Source organism: Vigna unguiculata, chromosome 3 (assembly GCF_004118075.2).
Source record: "Vigna unguiculata cultivar IT97K-499-35 chromosome 3, ASM411807v1, whole genome shotgun sequence".
NCBI classification, from domain to species: Eukaryota; Viridiplantae; Streptophyta; class Magnoliopsida; order Fabales; family Fabaceae; genus Vigna; species Vigna unguiculata.
Genome location: NC_040281.1, coordinates 23548728 through 23572254, shown reverse-complemented (window position 1 = coordinate 23572254; position 23527 = coordinate 23548728). Strand labels below are relative to the sequence as shown.

The following is a 23527-nucleotide window of genomic DNA, read 5'->3' as shown; positions in this document are numbered from 1 at the left end:
TTTAATATTAATAATTTTGATTGGATTGAGTTTTTTGTTCAACATAAATAATGTTACCCAGCATATAAAAAATTAATCAGGTTCCATCTAATTCATAAAAAATACTTGACCTAATTTATTTGAATTAGGTTAGGTGGGATTGAGAGATATTGGGTATTTTACCTAATAAATACCTCCTACTTATCAAAAAGTGTGAATGGCCAAAGTAGTCCCAAGTGATTTTTGAACTTACAGTTTTGCATCTTACAAAATGTTATCTCTGTCGAAAAAGTTGTCACATGAATTTAACATGCATCTTAATTTGTGATTAATGCTCTTGATATGAATCAAGAGGGACTTAAAGCAACATCAGCCACTCATTATAATCCTCCTGTAAAATGAATTAAGCGCAAATCAGTATTGTGTAGTGTAAATGCCATGTAGCAACAAATAGCATTTTCGTAATGCTCTAGCTGGCATGAGTGTGTGAAGGCATAGACTTTGACTTCTCACACTTCTTCCTGCTCTACCTAATGTCCACTTTATGATTTTTACCTCCAAAAATATATACTTTGCGTGCCAAATTACATCAAAATTACAAATACTTATACGATAGTTGACAAGAACAACCTACTCTGCTTTCTGTATACACTTTAATACCCTCATGTTGTGTAATGTTGAAATGTTCTAATAAAAAATTCCCCTCTATACATGAACTCAATTTCATCTTGACTCCAACTTTCTCCACAAATGAACTGCTCTCCTGATGAGGGGATCAGCTGAAAACCCTTCTGCGTAAGCACTGATGGCTGTTAATAGGCTGTTGAATCTACTACCATTGTCCTGTACACCATTATTTTCGTTGAGTTAAAAAAACATGCAAAAAATTACACTTCTAATATAATATTCTATTTAAATTAATAACTAAAATATCATTTGATCACAGGGAAGAAAATCAAATAACTATCATAGCCTTTTTTGCTGCTGCTTATCACAATCTCCATTGCATTAATGGCAACGACCAACCCGTTTATAGCACAAAAACTTGATACTGATATATGAGCTTTAAATAAAATCTATAAATGGACTAGAAAAATCAAGCTAAAACTAACTAAAAAGATACAAATTGAAAACTTGAACTGCTTTCAATGCCACAAACCTCTGGTTTATTGAACGAGAGATCTTCTACAGCAAATGGTACCATGTACAATGGAAGATCAGACCGCAACAGGGCCTGTGATAATTTAGGTACTGACGCATGAGAAAAAAATTGTAGATAACATGACAAATAGATGCTAAAAAAAATAAAGGTGTAGATCCATAAATAAATCAAGAGACTGAGATGCTTGCCAGTTCCTTGCTTAAGAGGGCCTGCTCAGCATTTTCAATCAAGGCCTAGAAGGAAAATGGCAAATGTAACACCAATATTAGTGTTGGCTGGGAACAATTACAATAGCTTTGAAAGGTAAAATCCTAATATCTTTTACAGAAGATAACTAAATACATTAAGATGGTAAATGCAACAATAAACCTCACTAATCATGTTGAACCAGACATATAAGTTCCGATGAGAACATTTTAATAATCATGTGAGCAAACTTGCACATGAAGCATAATATCAGTCAGGAAAACCTTTCTAATGCGATCTTCTTTAATTTGATCAACAGATTCCAACAACCTCTCCAATGTGCCTGTTCATAAAGGTGAAGAGATATGATTACAACCATATATGGATTAAGAAATATACCAAGGTACAAGATCAAAAAACTACATAGAAAAATCTTTTACAAGTGAGCGAGTTCCAGAAAGTTAAATTATTTGGACTACTATATTATAACACGCCAACCACGCACTCAACCAATAAATTTGAAAGCTATTCAATAATTTTTAAAACAATCTACAGACAGAACAAGAACGTCACTGAAAAGGAAAAACAATCCAAATATAGTACTGTTACATCTGCAACAATATAGATTATTTAAGCTAATAAAACACTAGATGAGAATCCTCAACTTAAGACAATTTAACCTTTTGGATAAAATAAGACAAAGTTAATAAAACCTCACCAAATCGACTGAGTAATTGCACAGCATAAACATCTCCAATTCCATTAACTCCTGCAGATATAAAGAATTTTGTTAAAATTCCACAAGCTTATTTAACTTGTCCCTATTCCATGGGAATTATGATTCATAAGTTTGGCTATAAAAATGCAAATAATGATGTTTCAAATCCTAAGAATACAAATGAGAATGGCCACTCGAGATGGGATTCCTTCTACAGTATAATCAATTAATGGTTCTTTTTCTAACATATTTTAATTAGTTATAAACTCATAACTCCATAATTACATATAAAATCCAAGTACAAAAAGAAAAGCAGAATGGAATATAATAAAAATAAATTTCCTCCTGACCAAATCAAACTTTGCAAAAAGAATTATCATTCCAGTAATCAATTCACATGTGTCCAAATATTAGCATGGCGAACCAAATCTCGGAATTCTGTTTGTTTTCCCCATTTCCGGGAAAGACTAACTTGAATTTTTTAAATTACAACAGCTGTTGACCAGTTTTTCTACATTTAAAGAAACCCCAATTTTAGGAATTGGTTTCTTTTCCTTCACATCAAGGTAAGTATATTAAGACATTATCAACTAAATATGAGAGAAGCCGCATCAAATAATTTTTATTAAGATATACCGTAAAAATAGTGAGTAACATCTAGGTAAGATATACTTCAAAGATGCCAAAGACATGGTGGTACAGGAAATGTGTTAAGGGCATACGCACACTGAACTACTATTTATATCTTATGTTCCTATTTGCATTCAACCTAATCAGTTCAAATCTTCAATAATCATATCATCAAGATTTCCCCTCAAGCTGATGGAGCGTATACGTCACATGTCAAGCTTATTACAAATAAATATGATCAATGCGAGATCCCCAGAGAAAAACTTTAGCATATCTGTCAGCTGATCAGTAGAACTAACAAAGTCAATAGTGATTTTCTTAAGAGCACTTTCTCTCTCTCAAAAAAAAAAAAAGTCTATCTCTAGTGTTTATCCCATTTATTAAAGACTAGATTAGATGTAATACGAAGAGCACCTTGGTTATCGCAATAAGCTTAGCACCCTGAATGTTCCCCGATCACCTTAGCCATAAAATTTCATTTGCAGTGGCTGCCAATGCGCTACAGCACCGATCTATAAACTATATTTTGTTTTTTTCCCCTCCGTGACATTAAATTACTTCCAACAAGAACACACAATCACCCGAAGTAGGCCGTCTATTTGATGGTGATCATTCCTAATATGCATTAGACAACTTTGGAATTGTCTTTGTTCTTGTATACTATTCTGCAACCTTTCTTGATGTAATGGAGGATGCACATGACAGAATTCCAATGACTATCACAAGGGCCATTGAGGAATTGGCTTACTACACCAAACTACAAATGCAATATTGAGCCTAGTGACTGAGGTAATTGAGACAGCCAACAACTCTACAATATATTTTGAAGTCTTCCAAAGCTTCCCCCTAACTCAGAAGACGTTTAAGGCATAGGGATGTCATTGGGACAACACTCAAGCATACCAATCTGGATGAGGATATCCAATGCATAATTTTGCTGGGAAATGGCAATGCCCGAAGTAGATTAAGCAAGATCAATGCCAAAAAAATATTTAAGCGGACCAAGATCCTTCATCTAGACCTAATTCTGAATATGAGACCTTTGTCGGTTGATACCCTAAGAATCTTCACTAGTAATAATGATGTCATCAACATACACCACTAAATAAATGGATAGGCTATGTTAGATATTTAAATATTATTAAAATATTTTTAGATATTGTTAATTACAATATCAAACAATATCTTTTATTTACTCTATTTATTTTTAGTTATTCTTTTTAGTTGTACCTCTCTATTATAAATAGATTACCCTATGTGTGGTTTATACACAAGGGAGATTAATCTCAAATCCTACTTTCTCTATATTCAACATGATATCAAGAGTCCTAAACGATTCAGGATTGAGAAGGGATCCTTGCAGTAATTCCTCTTTCCTAAACCCTTAGCCCTTAGCCTCTTTCGCAAATTTTATGATTGAAAAGACATTGTTGCAGTAGTTCCTCTTTCCTAAGTCCTAAGTCGCAATCCTTACGCCTCTTTCAAAAATTTTCAGATTTCACGTGATCGCAATTTTGCAATTGTTTTCTACTTTGAGGCGTTTATGAAAGTTTTGTCCCATGTTCTTTATGTCATTTTAAGGAACATGCAATAATCTAATATTGCGATCTGTTTTGTTCATTGCTTCCGCTGTGTGATTCGCATTTTTGTTTTGTATTCGATTTATTATGACATCTCACCGTGATAACCGAACTCGTCCTCTCAAACAAGGAAAAGGACGTCCTAAGTATGAACATTGTGAGAAGCTAGATCACAAGATTGACAAGTGTTATGTATTATATGGTCGTCCTCCTCGATCTGCTGCAGTTGTTCAGACTGAGCTTTCTCCACCTTCGTTTGTTGGGGATCCTCCTTCTTATGTTTCATCCGATACACATGCTATGTTCAACAAATTTCTGAAATAGTATAAGGATCAACAATCTTCTAGGTCCACTGCGTCTATCGCGCACACAGGTACATCTTTTGCTGGTCTAACCCAATCTTCTTCTCCTAATCCATGGGTTTTTGATTCAAGAGCCATTGATCATATTATTGGTAACAAATCTTTGTTCTCTTCTTTATCATTTCCTAATCCTTTACCTCCTGTTACACTAGTTGATGGCTCTAGAGTATCATTTCATGGTGTTGGCACTGTTAAACTTTTCCCTTTTTTAACCATTGATAATGTTCTTTATATCCCTAGGTCTCCTTTTAACCTATTGTCCATCAGTCGTTTAACTCGTTCTCATGGTATTTATCATCTCCATCCCTCTACACATGTTGGTGCAGTTATGGAGTCTCCCTCTCTTCTTCATGCTCAGTTAAGTCATCCAAGCCTTGCCAAGTTAAAACAGCTTGTCCCTACCTTGTCCAAGTTGTCTCGTTTGGTGTGTGAGTTGTGTCAATTAGGCAAGAATAGTCGTACTTCCTTTCCTCGTAGTGTCACACGTAGTGTCACACGTGGCTTCATCCCCTTTTGTCATGGTTCACTCTAACATTTGGGGACCTAGCCGTGTTAAGTCTACTTTAGGTTTTCAATACTTTGTTACTTTCATTGATGATTATTCCAGGTGTACTTGGTTATTTTTGATGAAAAATCGTTCTGAATTATTTCATATCTTTCAAACTTTTTTTGATGAAATTAAAACTCAGTTTGGTGTTTCTATTAGAGTTTTGTGTCGTGATAATGGTCATGAATGTCTTTTTCATTCTTTTAAACAATTTACGACTTCTCACGGTATTCTGCATCAAACTTCTATGCTTATACACCTCAACAAAATAGTGTAGCTGAACGTAAAAATAGACATCTTATTGAAACAACTCGCACTCTTTTAATTCATGGAGAGGTTCCTGAACCTTTTTGGGGTGATGCTATTCTTACTGCATGTTATCTCATTAATCGCATGCCTTCTTCGGTTTTAGATAATAACATACCTCATTCCATTTTATTCCCTTATGAACCTCTTCATCCCTTACCTCTAAGAGTTTTCGGGTCTACATGTTTTGTTCATAATTTCAGTTCTGGTCTTGACAAGCTCTCTCCTAGATCACATAAGAGTGTTTTCTTAGGGTTTACAAGATCACAAAAAAGATACAAATGTTTTTCTCTTTCTCTTAACCGTTATCTTGTGTTTGCAGATGTCACCTTTAATAAGTTCTCCCTCTATTTTAAGAGTCAATTTTCACCTCTGTCTTCATCCAATCCTGTTAACACTCCTAGTACATTTAATGTTCCTATTGTTTGTGACCCTCTTACTGTGTCTTCTTCACCATCAGTTCCTGCTCCACAATCAACTTCTTCTTTGTATCCCCTTCAAGTTTATCGTCATCGAAACCGATCACAACTACCACCATGTGACTCCAATCAAGTCTCGACTACTCTATCTCCTCCGACTCTGACACCTTAGTCTGACCTTCTTATTGCCCTCCGAAAAGGTATGCATTCTATATGTAATCCCTCTCCCCATTATAGTGCTTTGAGTTATCACCGACTGTCATTACTTTTTTATACATGTCTTTCCTCTATTTCTTCTGTGACCATTCCAAAAACTGTCTGTGAAGCTTGAGCCCATCCTGGTTGGCGTCAAGCCATGACAGATGAACTAAGTGCTCTTCATAACAGTGGAACTTGGGAACTAGTCCCGTTACTGTCAGGGAAATCTATTGTTGGTTGCAAGTGGGTGTTTGCTATCAAAGTTGGACCTGATGGTACTATTGATTGCCTCAAAGCTTGTCTTGTGGCCAAAGGTTATACTCAAATTTTTAGGTTGGATTATGGAGATACATTTTTCCCTGTGGAAAAGATGATTTCTATTCGTTTATTTATCGCCATCACTACTCTTCAATAATGGCCTCTTTATCAACTAGATGTTAAAAATGTTTTCCTCAATGGTGATTTGCAAGAAGAAATTGTTAGGAATCCAAGTGTGAGTCTAAGTCCCACATTGACCAGAAATGAGAAAGTAGAGCACTATAGAAGAATAAAGAAAAATAAACCCATTGCCTTAAGGTTTTGGGTTGAGAGTGGTGTCAGTGTCTTATGTGGTTAGACTCAGATCTCATTGGTGATGTTCTCTCCAGTGAAACCCCCTCCTTAAAAACCTAACAAGTGGTATCAGAGCCGATGGTTAATATCGGCTCAGATGAGTGCAGTATGGTCCTAGTATCGAAAGTCTTCCTGGCAAGAGTCCCAGGTAAGGGTTCCAGATAAGCGTGTCCCGTTAAGAAAAGAACGGCGGTACAGAAAAGGGCAGAAAAGAAGTACTTGTGGTTGGGCAGCTTCCGCTGGAGGGGGAGTGTACCAATGCGGTTGAAGGGACTCACCCTTGAGGGGGAGATTGTTAGGAATCCAAGTGTGAGTCTAAGTCCCACATTGACCAGAAATGAGAAAGTAGAGCACTATATAAGAATCAAGACCCATAAACCCATTGCCTTAAGGTTTTGGGTTGAGAGTGGTATCAATGTCTTATGTGGTTGGGCTCAGGTCTCATTGGTGTGTTGTATCTCTCCAGTGAAACCCCCTCTGTAAAACTTAACAAGTGGTATCAGAGTCGATGGTTAATATCGGCTCAGACGAGTGCAGTACCAGTATGGTCCTAGTATCAAAAGTCTTCCTGACAGTGTGGGTCAGGTAAGCGTGTCCCGTTAAGAATAACGGCGGTACAGAAAAGGGCAGAAAAGGAGTACTCGTGGTTGGGAATGCTTCCGCTGGAGGGGGAGTGTACCAATGTGGTTGAAGGGACTCACCCTTGAGGGGGAGATTGTTAGGAATCCAAGTGTGAGTCTAAGTCCCACATTGACCAGAAATGAGAAAGTAGAGCACTATATAAGAATAAAGACCCATAAACCCATTGCCTTAAGGTTTTGGGTTGAGAGTGGTGTCAGTGTCTTATGTGGTTAGGCTCAGATCTCATTGGTGTTGTTCTCCCCAGTGAAACCCCCTCTATAAAACCTAACAGAAATCTATATAGAGAAACCTCCTAGGTTTGTTGCTGAGGGGAGTCTTCTGGGATGGTATGTCGTCTTCGCAAATCCCTATACAGCCTAAAACAGTCTTCTAGAGCCTGGTTTGGAAAGTTTAGTAATGTTGTCCAACAATTTGGTATGACTCGGTGTGAAGCAGATCATTCTGTCTTTTATCAACACTCAAGTGATGGATGTGTTTACTTGAGTATATGTTGATGACATCGTTCTGACAGATAATGACAACCATGGCATCTCTCAGTTGAAACAACATCTCTATCACCACTTTCAGACCAAAGATCTTGGCAAACTTAGATATTTGTTGGGTATTGAGGTAGCAGAAACCAATGATGGTATTGTTATATCTCAAAGGAAGTATTTCATGGATATTTTGGAAGAAACTAGGTTGGTGAGTTCAAAGTTTGTTGATACACCCATGGATCCCAATACTAAACTTCTACCAAATATGGGGGAGCCTATATCTCAGCAGTATAGAAGACTAGTTGGAAAATTAAATTATCTTACAATTACTTGTCCTGAATTTCCTTTGCAGTCAATGTGGTAAGCCAATTTCTTAATTCCCCATGTGAAGATCAATGGAATGCAATCATTCGTATCTTGAATTATATTAAAGGATCTCCCGAAAAAAGGCTGTTATATGGTTCTAATAATCATACAAGAGTTGTTTGTTATTCAGATGTTGATTGGGCAGGATCTCCTTCTGATAGAAGATCTACATCAGGGTATTGTGTCTCCATTGGTGGTAACTTGATCTCGTTGTAAAGTAAGAAACAGAGTGTTTTGACAAGATCCAGTGCAGAAGCAGGATATAGAGCTATGGCCTCAGCTACTTGTGAACTTGTTTGGCTCAAGCAATTGCTTAGAGAGTTACAATTTGGAGATGTCACTCAAATGATACTTGTGTGACAATCAGGCTATTCTTCATATTAGCTCTAATCCTGTCTTTCATGAGAGAACCAAACACATTGAGATTGATTGTCATTTCATTTGGGAAAAGATTATGTCGGGAGACATCAAGACTGAGTTTGTTAACTCAAGTGATCAGTTAGCAAATATTTTTACTAAGTCTTTACGGGGTTTTAGAATTAATTATATTTGTAACAAGCTTGGCACATACGATTTGTGTGCTCTAGTTTAAGGGGGAGTGTTAGATATTGTTTAGATATTGTTAGATATTGTTAATCACAATATCAAACAATATCTTCTATTTACTCTATTTATTTTTAGTTACTCTTTTTAGTTGTACCTCTCTCTATTATAAATAGATTACCCTATGTGTGATTTATACACAAGGGAGATTTAATCTCAAATCCTATTTTCTCTATATTCAACAAGCTATATGAAGAATGAAGAAAACCAAGTGGTCAACTTCGCAACAAGTTGTACCAAATTGAATTAGAGTTCAGTTGAATCAACCAAACAAGGCACAAAGAGATTGCTTAAAGCCCTATGCAAGCAACAAAGAAGGTGAGAGCCAACAGGGGCAAATTATTCTGAGTGTTAATCCACATAAACCTGTTCCGACATCTCACCATGTAAGAATGTCTCTTTAATATCTCATTGGTGAAGCAGCCAATAGAGAGCAACAGCCATGGCCAGAAATAGACAAACAAAGGGCACATGAGAAAAGTGTCCTCATAATCAAGACCAAAGATTTGAGTATACAGCCTTTAGCCACTAGACGAACAGATCCATATTAAAATCAGGTCCAACCTTCACTATATGCACCCAACAACAACCAATAACAGTATTCTCTAGAGGCAATTGGACCAGCTCCCAGGTGCCACTAGTATGTAAAGTATCCATCTAAACTAATAGTTGTCTCCAATGGGGATTAAATAGCTTCACCTATAGAATTAGGAACAGACACATAATCTAAAGAGGATATAAAGGAGAAAAGGAAGGAGGTACTCAGTGACACTAAGGCGTACAAGCATATTTAGATTAGGATTGCGAGGGTGAATACCTTTTCTCAAGACAATGGGAAGCTCTGGAACAAGAGATGTGATTGGAGGGTTGTTTAGAGCAGAAGATGGTGTTGGGGCATCAGTAGTTGCAACCACTAGTGCATGTTGTGGCCTTCACTGATAGACAACTAGTAGAGGTGGATTAGTGATAGTGGACAGAGTCAAAACAACAGGTTGTGCAATCAAGGAGCATTGTTGACAGCAGTATCCAAGAAGAATGGAGTAGATTCGACGAATGTAACATCAACACAAGTAAGATACCATAAGAGTTGTGGACAAACAAAAGCAATGATATCCTTTCTGGGGATGATAATAACGAAGAAAAACTTTAAGAGACTTGGCAGAGAATTTATATTTACCTGGAGTAAGATCATGAACAAATCAGATACAACCAAAGATATGGAGAGGGACAATATACAAGTCTGGTTGTAGATACAAAATAGAGTATGCCCGCCTAATGATTGAGGAGAATCAAGGGCACGTGATTTATATTGTATTAAGAACATGCTTTAGAAGTGCATCACCCTAGAAGCAAAGGGAAACATTATAGTGAAGAAGGGCCCAAGCTGTTTCAACTAGGTGAAGGTTGAATTCAATGACACCATTCTATTGTGGTATGTGAGAACAGGAAATTTGATGAAGAATGACCTACGATTTGAGAGAAGACTGAAATTGGGAAGACAAATATTATAATACATTATCGTTGCATAAAATTTTAATGGGTGACCCAAATTGAGTAGTTATTTCACGTGAAAAACTTTGAAAAAATAGAAAACATATCAGAGTGATTTTTCACCAGGATAACCCAAGAACAATGAGATAAGTCATTAATGCCCGTGAGTAAATAGTAATATCCTAAATGTTGAACCAACTCAACTAGAGCTCCAAATACAGGAGTGAACTAAAACAAAAATTAATGCACCAGCAAAATGCAGACAATACGGCTGCTGTTTTGTAGCTGGAAGTATTCGCAGTACTGTTCATCACAAGCTGCGCAACAGGGGATTGAACCCTAATCTAATATCATGTAGGCGTACAGGAGTTGGGTGTGTTGTGGGCATAAACAAACTAATCTATTTATAATCATATTTACAAGATAATTAAGGCAACAAAAAAAAAAGTGAAATCCCCATATGTCTGCTAAACATATCTTATATCCCTATTTAAGTCAGATCACATCTTCAACACATTTTTCTCTTTACTATAATGGTGTGGGATATCACAAAAGATAAAAGATCAAAGGAGAATACATTTTACTAAAGGGATTGTGGTATTACATATGGCAATAAATCACTGACCTAATACAATTTTTATACTAATAATATATATCAATACTTGTACAACTAAAGAACCAGCACTCCTGACAATCCTAATTCTAACAGGCCCTAATTAATACATACTGATTTCATAGGCGTAAACCTGATCTATTTTATTCCTCTTGATTTGGGAAAAAGACCGTACAAATAGAGGAGCACAAAATAACCTGGAATATTGTCAGATCTATCCCCTGAAAGTGCTATCATATCTGCGAATTGGGATGGTTTAAGCCCTCCATATCTATTAGCAAAATCCTCGACACCAAACGATACCATCCTGTTGAGAAAAAAGAAACCATAAAACATAATAAACTACATAGTAAATTGCAACCATAAATAACTACACAGATTAAAAGGCTATAAAAATTTTAAGAACTCTGGTAGCCTTGTTCCACTCCACTATGTTTTGATTTGATTTATGAAGCATATTATTGAATTGTTATTAAGCATGCAACACCGATTATGTTCCATGTAATATAGGTTTTTCATCATTAGTTGATTATAAGTTCATGCAATACTCAGAAAGCAATATATATATATATATATATATATATATATATATATATATATATATAAAGAGAGAGAGAGAGAGAGAGCAACATGGGTTAGAATTACATTCCTAATAAGGTATAATTTGCAATCAAAATACTATTCCATTTAATATTGGTTTTTCACTATTAGTTTACAAAAAAAAAAAAAAACTCCATGCAGTATTCAAGAAGCAATATCAAGAGAAAGGGAAAGATGAGTTAGCATAATGTTTTACATTGCCACTCTGTAAAAGAGAAAAACCAGGGAGTTCTAAATGTAGCAAATGGATCCATTTGTTATCAATAATTTTGCTCTGGTAATATGAATTTCCACATATAAAAGGGTAAGCAAAGAATGGTTATTAGATGGTTCTCGTTGTAATAAAGTCAGAAAAAAAGTGCTATCAATTATTGCATTGCATGATTAGAAGCACAGAAAACAGAGATTAAGCCGGATACTAACTGATCACCACGTGGAGCAATTCGAAGGAGACGTAGGGAAGGAGACAATATCTGAAAAAAGTCTTTATCGGGGGAGACAACTCGTACCTATCATCAAGATAAAATAGTATCAGTAGTGGTGACTTAGTAATTTCATTGGAGCCATTTCCACAATGAAAACATAAATATCAAGCTATTTAAAACTTTGTTCAAGCACAATTAAAAGAAAGTGCAATTGCCCATCCAAGGAGATTAGGAAACAAAAATTCCTTCAAGTCTCATCAACCACAAACATAATTAGCACAACAAGGCTAAAATGAACATCAGTAACTTCAATACCATCAGGAAACTAACAAATATAAATATCAAACAGAAACAGAAAACCAATGATACTTTCACTTATACTAAATGATAATTACTACCAGGGAGAGGCAATTGGCAACAGAAATAAAAATCTTCAACTGTCAAACCACAGGAAGGTAGTAAAAAGAAATTCGATTGCACAGCTATTCAGCTGAAAATTTGTAACCTTCTTTCTACCCAAGCTTCCATAACACTACTTTTTCTTTCTATACCCATTCAACTTTATTTTATAAAACTCAGGCTAGACATCACTAAGCTCCTTGACATCTCAGCTATACTAACACTCCAAGATACATCTATCATTTGTCATCACATGAAAATATTATTAATAAAAAAAGAAGATAAATAGAACTCATGGGGGACTAAACCAAAACCCATGAACAGAATACAAGTCCGCTAGAAAGCTATTCACAATCTAAATAGCCATATACATAGGAAAAATAAACCTATTATGAAAAAAGTCCAAATTTATAAAAATTGGCATAACCGTATACCATTTAAACACTTTTCTAGAAGACACGCCTAAACTCGTCAACTTATATTTCCTTCCTGAAAAATATGTAACACCTTAAAACCAATACGACAGTACAACCTCTTGATGAGAGAAAGCTTGACAAATCAAAGTTGAATCACATTCCAACTAAGTCTTGTAAATCCGGAACATCTAGCATACTCAATGACGTGAATAGCTCCCATATTCAATTTAACTACAATGAAATTCGTACTTATGAAACAGTATAAAAAATTTTGTTCAAACCCAGAAAACTGAACATGTCAAATTTCAACTGATTGATAAACTCATCATGCAACAAGAAACACTATTCTAGAAGAATTTCTTTTATTTTACAGTAAAATTTTATATTTTAAACAATGATCACTTTATTTAATAAATGGGGTCGCACATAGAGTAATTTTATATGTAGGATTGGTTAAAGGAAAGTAAATCATTCTTTTGTAGATGCCTAGACACAAGCTTCATGTTTTTAAATAACGTTACTAAAACTATAAGAATAATTTTGACTGAACTGATGTTGGTAAAACCAGAAAATGTTTAACAGAGAGTAACTCTAAATTACGATTGGTTAAATTAAACTAAATCAATCTTTAGAAGTATAGATACCTAGACACAATTTCATGTTTTGGAATAAGTTTATATAAAACTAGAATACTTCTGATTGGACTGATGCCAGCAAAGCTAGAAAAGGTTTACAAGTTACATTATAACACATTAGGGTTGGCAAAGCAATCTATTTATCCATCATCCACCTAGTCCATCCACAAGAAAATTCATTCAATCCATCCATTACAATAAAAAAAAAGTAAAATAAAATGGACTGGATCAAACCCATCCATTTACTTTTAGAAAATCTGAATGATCCTTTGATCAATAATTAATAGATCAAAATTAATCCAACCATAAATTTTTCAAAATTAATAATTTCTTAAATTTTGTTTAATTTGAGCATTGTCTAGTCAGCCTCAACTGAGACATCATCAACTCAACCTCAAATGGGACATCGTCAGCTTGGCCTCAGTTAGAATGTCATCAACTCGACCTCGTATAGGAGGTTGATAGCTCAGCATAGATTGGAACATCATCAGCTTGACCAAGATGTCATGGCTCAACTAATATAGGGACATTGTCAACTCAACCTCATTTGAGATGTCATCAGCTCAACCTCAACCAACTTGGCTTGGTCAAGGCATTGTCAACTCAATTGGAGCATAATTGATTCATCCTCGACCCAGGGCATTGTGCAATTTATTCTAATTAAGGGCATCATCGACTTGGTCTCAACCAAGGACATTGTTGACTCAACTTTGATCAAGGGCATTACTATACTATTGTAACTTTTTGTGGAAAAAGGACATAAGCTATATGTTTATTGAGATTGCTCAAATAAAATTGAAAAATTAACTAAATTTTCATAATTCTTTTATCATCTTCATAATAATTTTTGTTGTCATATGCATAAAAATACTTCTCATATAAAACAAGGAATTTAAGTGTTTGGGTTCTTAGAGCAACATAGCTCCAGCCCTTACTAGAATAAAGAATGAATTGTGCTTAATTAAGCCCCAAACTCTAACTCAAGGTATAAGGATTGCTCGTAATTATACATTCTTGGCCACGTATGTAGTCATGAGATCTTGACTGACCCATGAATAGAAATTTAGAGCTCAAGGCTTACAGACACCTACAGTGTCCCAACCTCAAGACTAGATAGGCTGTAATACTAAAAGAGAATGGAGAATATATTGGCTTTAATTCAACCCAAAGCTAGCTCAAGGATGAAAGATTACCAAAGTAATATATCTGGAATATTTTGACCATATACCTAGTTGATGTGACATCTTAACAATAACACTGTTAGTAAACTGAATAACACAACAATGGCAATTAACCATATAAAAATGGTTACAGTACCTATAGAGATTTTGCAAATAGCCTCTCTCAGCCTTTGGTTGGGAGAAAAGAAAAGAAGACAAATAAATGAGAAATGAGTGGAAAGTGAGGTTGTTTGGTTGAAGTGAAGAAGAGTAGAAAAGGGAAGAAATGAATGGCAATTATGAAAGTGTGTTTGGTTTAAATGAAAAGAAAAGAAAGTGATAACTTTAATGAATCATAAGTTTGCACCTGCTTTATTTCAAACTTACTACAAATGTTGTTACCAATTTAAAACACCATAATTGACTATAGTGGAGTATAACTTGATTATGGGAGCTTTAAAGCAAGTCTAAATTTGAAGCTATCAAAATGATACACGAGGGTAGATAAGAAGATAGCTCCTTGTGTCACTAACGTGGGCTCTACTTTTTTTTCCACATTATCTGCTAAATCATTTCTTCCAAACAACCTTCAAAATTAAAATTCCCAGAATTCTAACCACACAACTTTCCTTCTTGTGTTCCAAAAGAAGTGTTGAAGAGAACTATAATTATACTTCATTTGGTCAAAGAGAACACTATTTTGTCAAAAATCTGAAATGTGCATCAGAGTAAGATTCAAAATCATTAGGGAGATCACCTTGTACCCAGCAGCAACACTCCTTAAGGCTAATGTTCCAATCACATCATCTGCTTCTACACCTGGAACCTATCATTGAATGAATTTTGTATCAACTATATTACACCCTTAATCTGTAAGCAATAGGAACTCACATCATCTACTCACTTCGATGACTTTTATGGACATAGCCTTGATGGATGCTTTTAAGTATTGAAGTCCCTGAACAATGGTATCAGGAGTTGGAGGACGGTTGCTCTTGTATGCGGGGTATAGATTGTGCCGAAAATTCTGACCTTCAAATAAAGAGTACATAAAATTAAGAACAAATAACAGTTTAAAGATTTAGAGACTTGGTCAAAGAACAAAGGCAAATCTCACTTAAAAAGGTAAATTAATCAGTTAGACATTCTAAAAACACAGTAAAACATATATTAACTACCCCAGCTTGATTTGAATTGAAGCCCCACAAATCAACATGAGACAAATATGACCAGAATAGAATACCAAGGCAATGCAGAACCAAATTATTACAACCCACAATTATAAGCAGATAGATATTGTGGTCCTCAAATGAAACTTGAGAAAGGAATATAAAGAAGTGACAGAACAGTCCAGGAAGACTTTTACACATGGCCTTTATTGATATGAAAAATGTGAAAATTAACGTGCCAAGAGATGGTGAGTCCTCTTCATCAAGTTATTCACCATCTTCGTTCCATACTACATCTCCTAATAATGAAGATTCTAGTTGGCCTATACTCATTTGCAAAGGAACTCGTTCTACATGAGACCCTCGTCCTATTTATAAATTTCATCCTAAATGTAAAGAATGTTTTTCTACATGGCGATCTTGAGGAAGAAGTCTACATGGAACAACCACCTGAGTTTTTTGCTCTAGTATGGTTTGCATGTCGTGTCACTCTCTCTATGGTCTTAAGCAATCTTCGCACGCTTGTTCTGGAAAATTTAGCCACATTGTTCAAACATTTGGGAGGAAAAGTAGTGAGGCAAATCAGTTTGTGTTTCTATGGTCACACCTCCCCTAGAAAATGAGTACTTAATGGTATATGCTGAAGATATAGTCATTACAAGGAATAATGTTGCTATATTATCTCAATTAAAGAAACACCTATGTAATCATTTTCAAGACCAAGGATTTTGGTAGTCTCAAATATCTCTTGGGCATAGAAGTAGCTTAATCAAAGGAAGGAGTTGTAATTTGTCAAAGGAAATATGCTCTTAACATCCTAAAAGAGACAAGCATGATTGATTGTAAAATGGTGGACTGTACTAAGGATCCAAATCAGAAATTAGTGGTAGAACAAGGAGAAGCTTTCTTTGATCCGAAAAGATATAGAAGATTGATTGGAAAACTTACTTATCATTACTAGACCAGATTTGTCTTTTGCAATAGGAGTTGTGAGTCAGTTCATGCAAAATCCTTGTATTGATCATTGAAATGTTGTCATCCATATTCTTAGATATCTCGAAACAGCTCCATGTATGAAGATAAAGGAAATACCCAAGTCTCTAGATATTGTGATGTTGATTTGGTTGGTTCTCCTATGGACAAATGCTCGACTACAGGATATTGTGTTTTCTTTGGAATAAATACTATCTCTTGGAAAAGCAAGAAACAAAATGTTGTACGATTCAATGAAGATATATAGTGATAACCAAACTGCTCTCCACATTGTTTCCCGTCCAGTACTAAACACAAAGAGATTGATGGTCACTTTGTTTGACAAAAGTTGTTGTCTAAGGAAATTTATAGAGTTTGCCAAATCCAATGATCAACTTGCATATGTGTAAATAAAATCCTTAAGGGGACCTCAGATTGAATTTATTTGTTCCAAGATTGGTACATACAATTTGTATGTTCCAGATTGAGGGGGAGTATTAGAATATGTATTAAATATAGGTAGTTGTTAGGGTGGGTACTTAATGTAGGTGGTTAGCATTTGTACCTATGAATTGTTAGCATTAATTACCTAGATATTCCTATGTAATTTTTTTCTACAAATAACAAAGGTCATCTATGAGATAATCAATCTCTTAAGCTCTCTTTCTCATACTTTCAATCTTAAGTGCCTAATTTGGAAAACAAGGATATGTATGAGGGGATCACCACTAGTATGAGTATACAAGTTAAGGTCACAAGTAACAATAGTCAACTTTGAACCCCTATCTTTATGCTACAAAGCATATTCAAGAGCATTGCCATGATAATGATGCATGCTTTTTAGCAGATGATATGATCCTCCTAGGTGGATAGTTTAGATGGAGATAAATGCAAAGTTTGTGATGTGGAGCTGGTTTTAAAAGCACATGAATCTTGTTCAAGTAGACGCAAGATAGATGTATGCATTTAAGTTTAGCAAAGGAACATCAATCCTGGCATAGATAAAAAGTACAACATAGCTCATCAGCACAAATCTCATGGTTCAAGTATCTGAATCCATTCAACTAAAGACAGCTAATTTGAGAGAAATGTAAACCATAGGATTCAAATGAATAAAGAGTCTTAAGTTTAATTGCAACAAAAAGATATGTAGCACTCAAACTTAAGGAACAAATTTACCACAACTATAACTATAATACTTGCAACGCTATATAGAACTAACTGTTGGACAATAAAAGGACCAATAAAATATACACAATGATTTTTCTATGTACATTATTCACAATAGAACACCTTTGAGTCATTTGATCCATTAAGCCAACCCATCTTAGAGAGAAAAAGATAGGTGTACTTGTAATTTGGCTTACAAATATAACAAAATGCTTTATATTCTCCTAAGTCCCACCCAACTTGCTTGACTAGACCCCAGAACAGTTGAGATCATTATCTGGATAGCCTCCAACCTTATGATGACAGGTATTATTTGTATTAAACCTAGACTTATAAATATCAAAGGGTACATATACATAGAGCAAGAGGAGTATTACTAAGGGTGAGTGGACAAAGTAAGAGTACACTTTATTTGAGAAAGTCAAATCATGTAATAAAAGATGCATGGAAAGAAAAAACAGATAGGCACACAATTCCACCTGTGCCCACATATAACAACAAAAGAATGAGGTTCAAATTCTGATATCGTTCGCATATGCCAATTTCATCCAAATAATGAAACTCAAAATACAAACATACCTTTTGCAGTAAAACTTTCTTTTGATGAATTATAAGTATGACCAAAAGGAAGTCCTGAAATGAGAAGGTTTTCTCTATTAAAATTATATTTGAGAGCGGCTTTACAAGCCAATGAACCTGAGAATGCAAGTTAGCTGCTAGGAAGAAGAGACGCAAAATGATGTGTTTCTATATCCCCAGATACCACCAGAACATCAACAGCTTCTAGAACTAGAAGCAGTATGTACTTGACTGAACATAGTATTCTTCCTATGCTACCAACTTCACAGATCATGACAAGTTCAATCTAAATACAACATCCTAGAGTATAAGAGCAAGAATTTGGGGGGAATTCATGCAGCAAACAGTAATTTAATCTTTACTTATCTATTTATACTTTCCAGGTACAAAAATCTTCCTTCCTCTTCAACTTCTAGCGAAACTAAAGGATGATGCTTCCTAAAATGCTAAGAATTAGACATCAAATTACCTATATTTCAGTTACATTTGTCTCTTCATTTCATGACTAAGGTAAGCCTGATATGAATGCTTTACTACAAGATGTAAAACAGAATGAACCCAAATATTACAAGAATAGCATAAAAGCATTCAACTCCATTAACTTTCACCACAAAGTTCCTATTAATTTTAATACAAATGCTAGCATGTACTGCAAAGTAGTGCAGGAGAAATAGAGCATAAGCATAAGTATACATTCCAAATTTTAGTGAGGTGTGCAGCACAGCGATCTTTAGCCAACAGGAAATCATTAAACATCATATAAAAGGAAAGCCAGTAAAGAACCAATATGCTAACGGAGGAATCTATGAGGCTGAATATTGTGACAAAATGAATCCTTTAAGGCCAGTCTGAAATTCAGAGTAAAAAGATATGCATGGGTTTAATCTTTTCTTAAAACTTCTCATTAAGATATTGTTGTAGTATGAATCCAATTCTTTTATGGAGGAACCATTTGAAAATGCATACCTAACTGAACAGATCTCCTGTGTTAAAACACAAACAGTACCAGAATTTTGTGTATGTCCACTCTTCTGTTTCCTCTCCAACCACATCACCTATTTAGTGCTGCATCCATTATGCCCATTGTGATATCCTATATTTCAATACATGTTTTGCCTCCCAGCATCTTTATTGTATTGCAGTCGATACTTTTTAACATTATTTGGTAAATAGAGCAATCCAAATTCAGTCATGGAAACCAATACTATCGCAATCAAAACATAAGGAGCACAGCAAAAAGCCGCACCAAAACTATAATTCATAATTGACTATCAGTTATCAATACCATGCATTATGCTTAAAAAAAAGTAAAATAGTACAAAAGGAAATATCACAATGGCTAAAGAAAAGCTAAATTTCAACTAGCATGAAGGATATAAAAGAGGAAAACAAAAAAGCATACTGGCAAATATAGAGGCCGTATTTTATAACTCACCATCATGGTCAAACACTACCTGCGGGTAAAAGAAACCAAACAACAGCCATAAGATTAACTGATTATAAAAATGAGAAGAAAGAATAAGATTGAAATAATAGGGAAAAAGATACTAACAATGAAAATGTTTACGGAAATACATGCTTCAGCACATACATAAATACAAGATGGGCAAAACTTACCACCACATGAGAGGGGATAAATTCCAGAACATCAATTATCTGCAAGAACAATAACAAATAATGACTACAAGTTAAAAACAACACATATCAATCGCACAAGATGAAAATAATCTGTGTAATCAACCACATTTAAAATCACTATATACATGCTGCATTGTCAATTAAAAGTAACAAAAAAATTGTGGCTCAATTCCAAGAATCTGCACTATTTTTCTCCATAGTTGATTAAGAAAAGTGAACTACAAAGCTTCTTCAATACAAATTAAAATTAAGTCTCTAAGACTAATCAAGAGGAAAACTGAAAAATAACACAGAAAAGTTGAATTATAGCTCTTACAAGTCTGCATGTTTGAACTTGCTGGCACATCAAAAAGGATTATTTAATTAGACAAATGATTATATTATAAAGGTGTTCATATTATAGTGAAACCATAATGTAAATCAGGAGAAAATAATATAAGAATGTAAGATATTATACTAAGATTATACTCAGTGATACTTTGACGAGAATCGTATTTATATAAAAACCTAATAATTTGACTTAAGAGGTTAATCTTTTACTCTAAACACACTGATCAGCTTATCCAGAGTGACTTTAAGCCAATACCCGCACCTTTCTAATTGCTCTCCAAACTATCTTAAATTTTATTTAACTTATTTGGTTTGGAATAAACCTACAAGTCTATCATGGTTATCATTTTTCTTTCTCAATTCTGCATTACTTTATTTCACAGATTGCAATCTATTATTTTAAAGACTCATGACTCACCAACTTCAATAACATAAATACTTTACTTCAAAGCTTTGATAATCACTACTCCATGTGATCATATAGTGATTAGTGAAAGAGAAACTAAAAGTTCTCACTAAAAATAACAGAAACACGAAAAAAATCTCGATATATGTTTACAGTCTTGTAAAACTTAATTCCAAAAATATATTATAACAAACTATCTGAACCGAAGCCTTACATATTACTTATTGTCTGCCCTAATCATTATATTTTTTAAATGGGCACTAAAATTAGTATCCACTGTTATATATTTATATTTTTTCACCAGGATGACAAAACAAATTATGCAAGGAACATAAAAAGCTTATGAATTTACTGATTAAAATAAGAAAATAAATGTCAAGCATCCACATTTATGTCTATGCAGATAACTTACAAGCGATAGAGCCGTAAATATTGTTAAAACCCAATCTCCGTTTCCATCAGCATGTGTTAGATGACCATGGTGCAACTTTGCTATTACACCATGCAAAAGATTAACAGCAATCGGTTACACACACTCTACTCCAAAAAAAACCCCAGATTAATTTAGAAAAAGAAAACACAGCAAATAATAGGAAACCAAAACAGCTGTAAATTTTATCAATAACAGAACATACACATAGCAGCACAAGTTATATCAAACACGTGACATATTTAAAAGAGTTTAAGTTCCATGTCTTAGTGTAATTTTTTTTGCAGTGTAAACTAATCATAAATTATTATGTCAATGACTTTAACTAATTATTGTAAAAGTATTTTATGGTATGATTTTATGGAAGCTTTTGCACAGCAGACTGCCAGTTGATAAGGAAGTGCAGTACAGAGGGGCTGCTCTGTGTTCCATGTGTTCTCTATGTAAAAAAATATGAAGAATCAATTCACCATCTATTTTTTGAGTGTGATACTGCTGTTTATCTTTGGTCTTGGCTGCAGGGGATTTTACTGATATGCATTGTTTGAATTCAACTCAGCTTATTGATTTTATCTAGTCTCCAAGTAGTGTTCTAATAACTTGTGCAGTTAGCAGCTGTGACTTACACTGTTTGGATGATTTGGAGATTTTAAACTGACAGATTTCAGAAAAAGATTTCACCACAAACAACTGTTCAAAATATAAAAGGGTTAGTAAGTTTGACCAGTAACTCTTCCCTTGAACATATGCACAATGATATAAAGGATTTTTTGGTTCTGAAATTTTCTGACAACAATACTAGGCCGAGGAGAGGCACAACTACTATACAAGTTCTTTGGCGGTCTTTGGCGGTCTTTGGCGGTTCTTTAGAGATTTCTGGATATAGGTTGGGTTAAAGTGAACACAGATAGAGCAGCTTGTGAGTGTCCAAATAATGCCGCTTGTGCTAGGTTTAGAGGTACTAGAGGTGAATACATTGGAAGTTTCTCATCAATTTTGAGAGTTGCATAAGTCTTTATATGCCAAGATAATGGGGGCTATTTCGGCCATAGAACATTCTCAGGTCACTGGATATAGGAGCCTTTGGTTAGAAATTGATTCATCTTTGTTATGTAAGACATTCTTGGATATTCAAGTTGTTCCTTGATCACTTAGACAAAGTGTTTGGAGATATGTAATCAAATGAAGTTTAAGTATTATCATACTTTAGGGAGGGTAACCACTGTGCCGATAAATTAGCTTTTTTGGGCTTAGATTATAAAATTCACTATAACTGATATGATACTATGCCACTAGAGATTCTTCTTGATTTCTTTCATAATAGGTTTTAACTTCCTCTATTTAGAGTTGTTTAGTTCTTTGATAGGAAGTTTGCATTGTATTTGGTAGACGGACTCGTTCGGCTCCCTATGCTTTCTTGTTCTTTTTTTTCTTTTTCTCTTTTTGATAAATATTTCATGTGATGGCAAATGCCTGGGAAGTTACATAATGTCTAATATAAGTTTACTAAAACAATTAGATGAGTCTGCAGAAACCTTTTATGCCGTTAGCAACTACTCAACACAACACGTTGAAAAACTCATCGGATAACATGCACCACACTCTAGAAAAGTGAACAGCGCAATTATGCGCCAACAAAAACGAGCAAAGAAAACGAAACGTGCCTAAGAGCTTGTAGTACGCCCGGTGAATAATCGAAGTACCGTCAACAATCATAACTCTGCCATTTAAAGGATCAGCGTTCGTCACACGTTCCGCTTTGGCAGCTGAACCTAGCCGCAGTGCTTGACCGGTTCCAAATGCAGCGTCAGGAACCAACGTTGGCGAAGTTGCAGGAACAGCTCCTGACGAATCTGCAGCAGCGCTGCAATAGCCCTAACGTGAAAACGCAGAGTGAGGGAAAGAGAAAGAGAGATTTCAACAGCGACAATGGCGCAGTACAGTGCAGCGTCAAATACTGGTAATTTCTTTACCTTCGACTGTAGCGCGCCGGAAGAATGAAACAGAGTGGGGATTCGAAGATTGCGAGAGAAAGTCGCGGTGGAGCTGTTGTGCGGGAGTGGAAGCTTTCTCCACAGGGAATGAGAGTGAAGAAACAGATAGTGGTACTTGTAACAGCACGCCATTTCAGAACTTTGGTTCTATTGCATTGAAGCAGAAGCAAGGCACGGCATAGGGAGGGAGAGCGACTGCCAGATAAATGGAAAACAGAATGAACCTTGAGCTTTGCTGTGTCTGAGTAGGGAGCAAAAAAATATCAATTTTGGGTTGGCCTGACAGGAAGGTCCATTATTGCTTTTTGCACGCT

General features: G+C 35.1%; 1 protein-coding gene across 4 annotated transcripts; it reads right to left on the bottom strand.

The window, feature by feature from the left end:
- Positions 1-356: 356 nt before the first annotated feature.
- LOC114176036 (DNA polymerase I, thermostable) lies at positions 357-23444 on the bottom strand. 4 transcript variants are annotated; one of them, XM_028060936.1, is made up of 15 exons: positions 23193-23444; positions 22884-23094; positions 21202-21281; positions 20033-20071; positions 19851-19908; positions 18416-18469; positions 15430-15557; positions 15283-15351; positions 11914-11999; positions 11088-11197; positions 2046-2096; positions 1612-1670; positions 1330-1374; positions 1139-1213; positions 357-822 (listed from the first exon to the last, which is right to left on the bottom strand). In XM_028060936.1, the coding sequence occupies exons 1-15, from the start codon at positions 23343-23345 to the stop codon at positions 703-705; spliced, it is 1338 nt and encodes a 445-aa protein (XP_027916737.1). In that variant the 5' UTR covers positions 23346-23444; the 3' UTR covers positions 357-702. The 4 variants fall into 4 exon arrangements, with proteins under 4 accessions (XP_027916737.1, XP_027916738.1, XP_027916739.1 ...); XM_028060937.1 differs by having other exon boundaries at positions 19851-19869; XM_028060938.1 differs by lacking the exon at positions 18416-18469.
- Between the last annotated feature and the right edge of the window lie 83 nt (positions 23445-23527).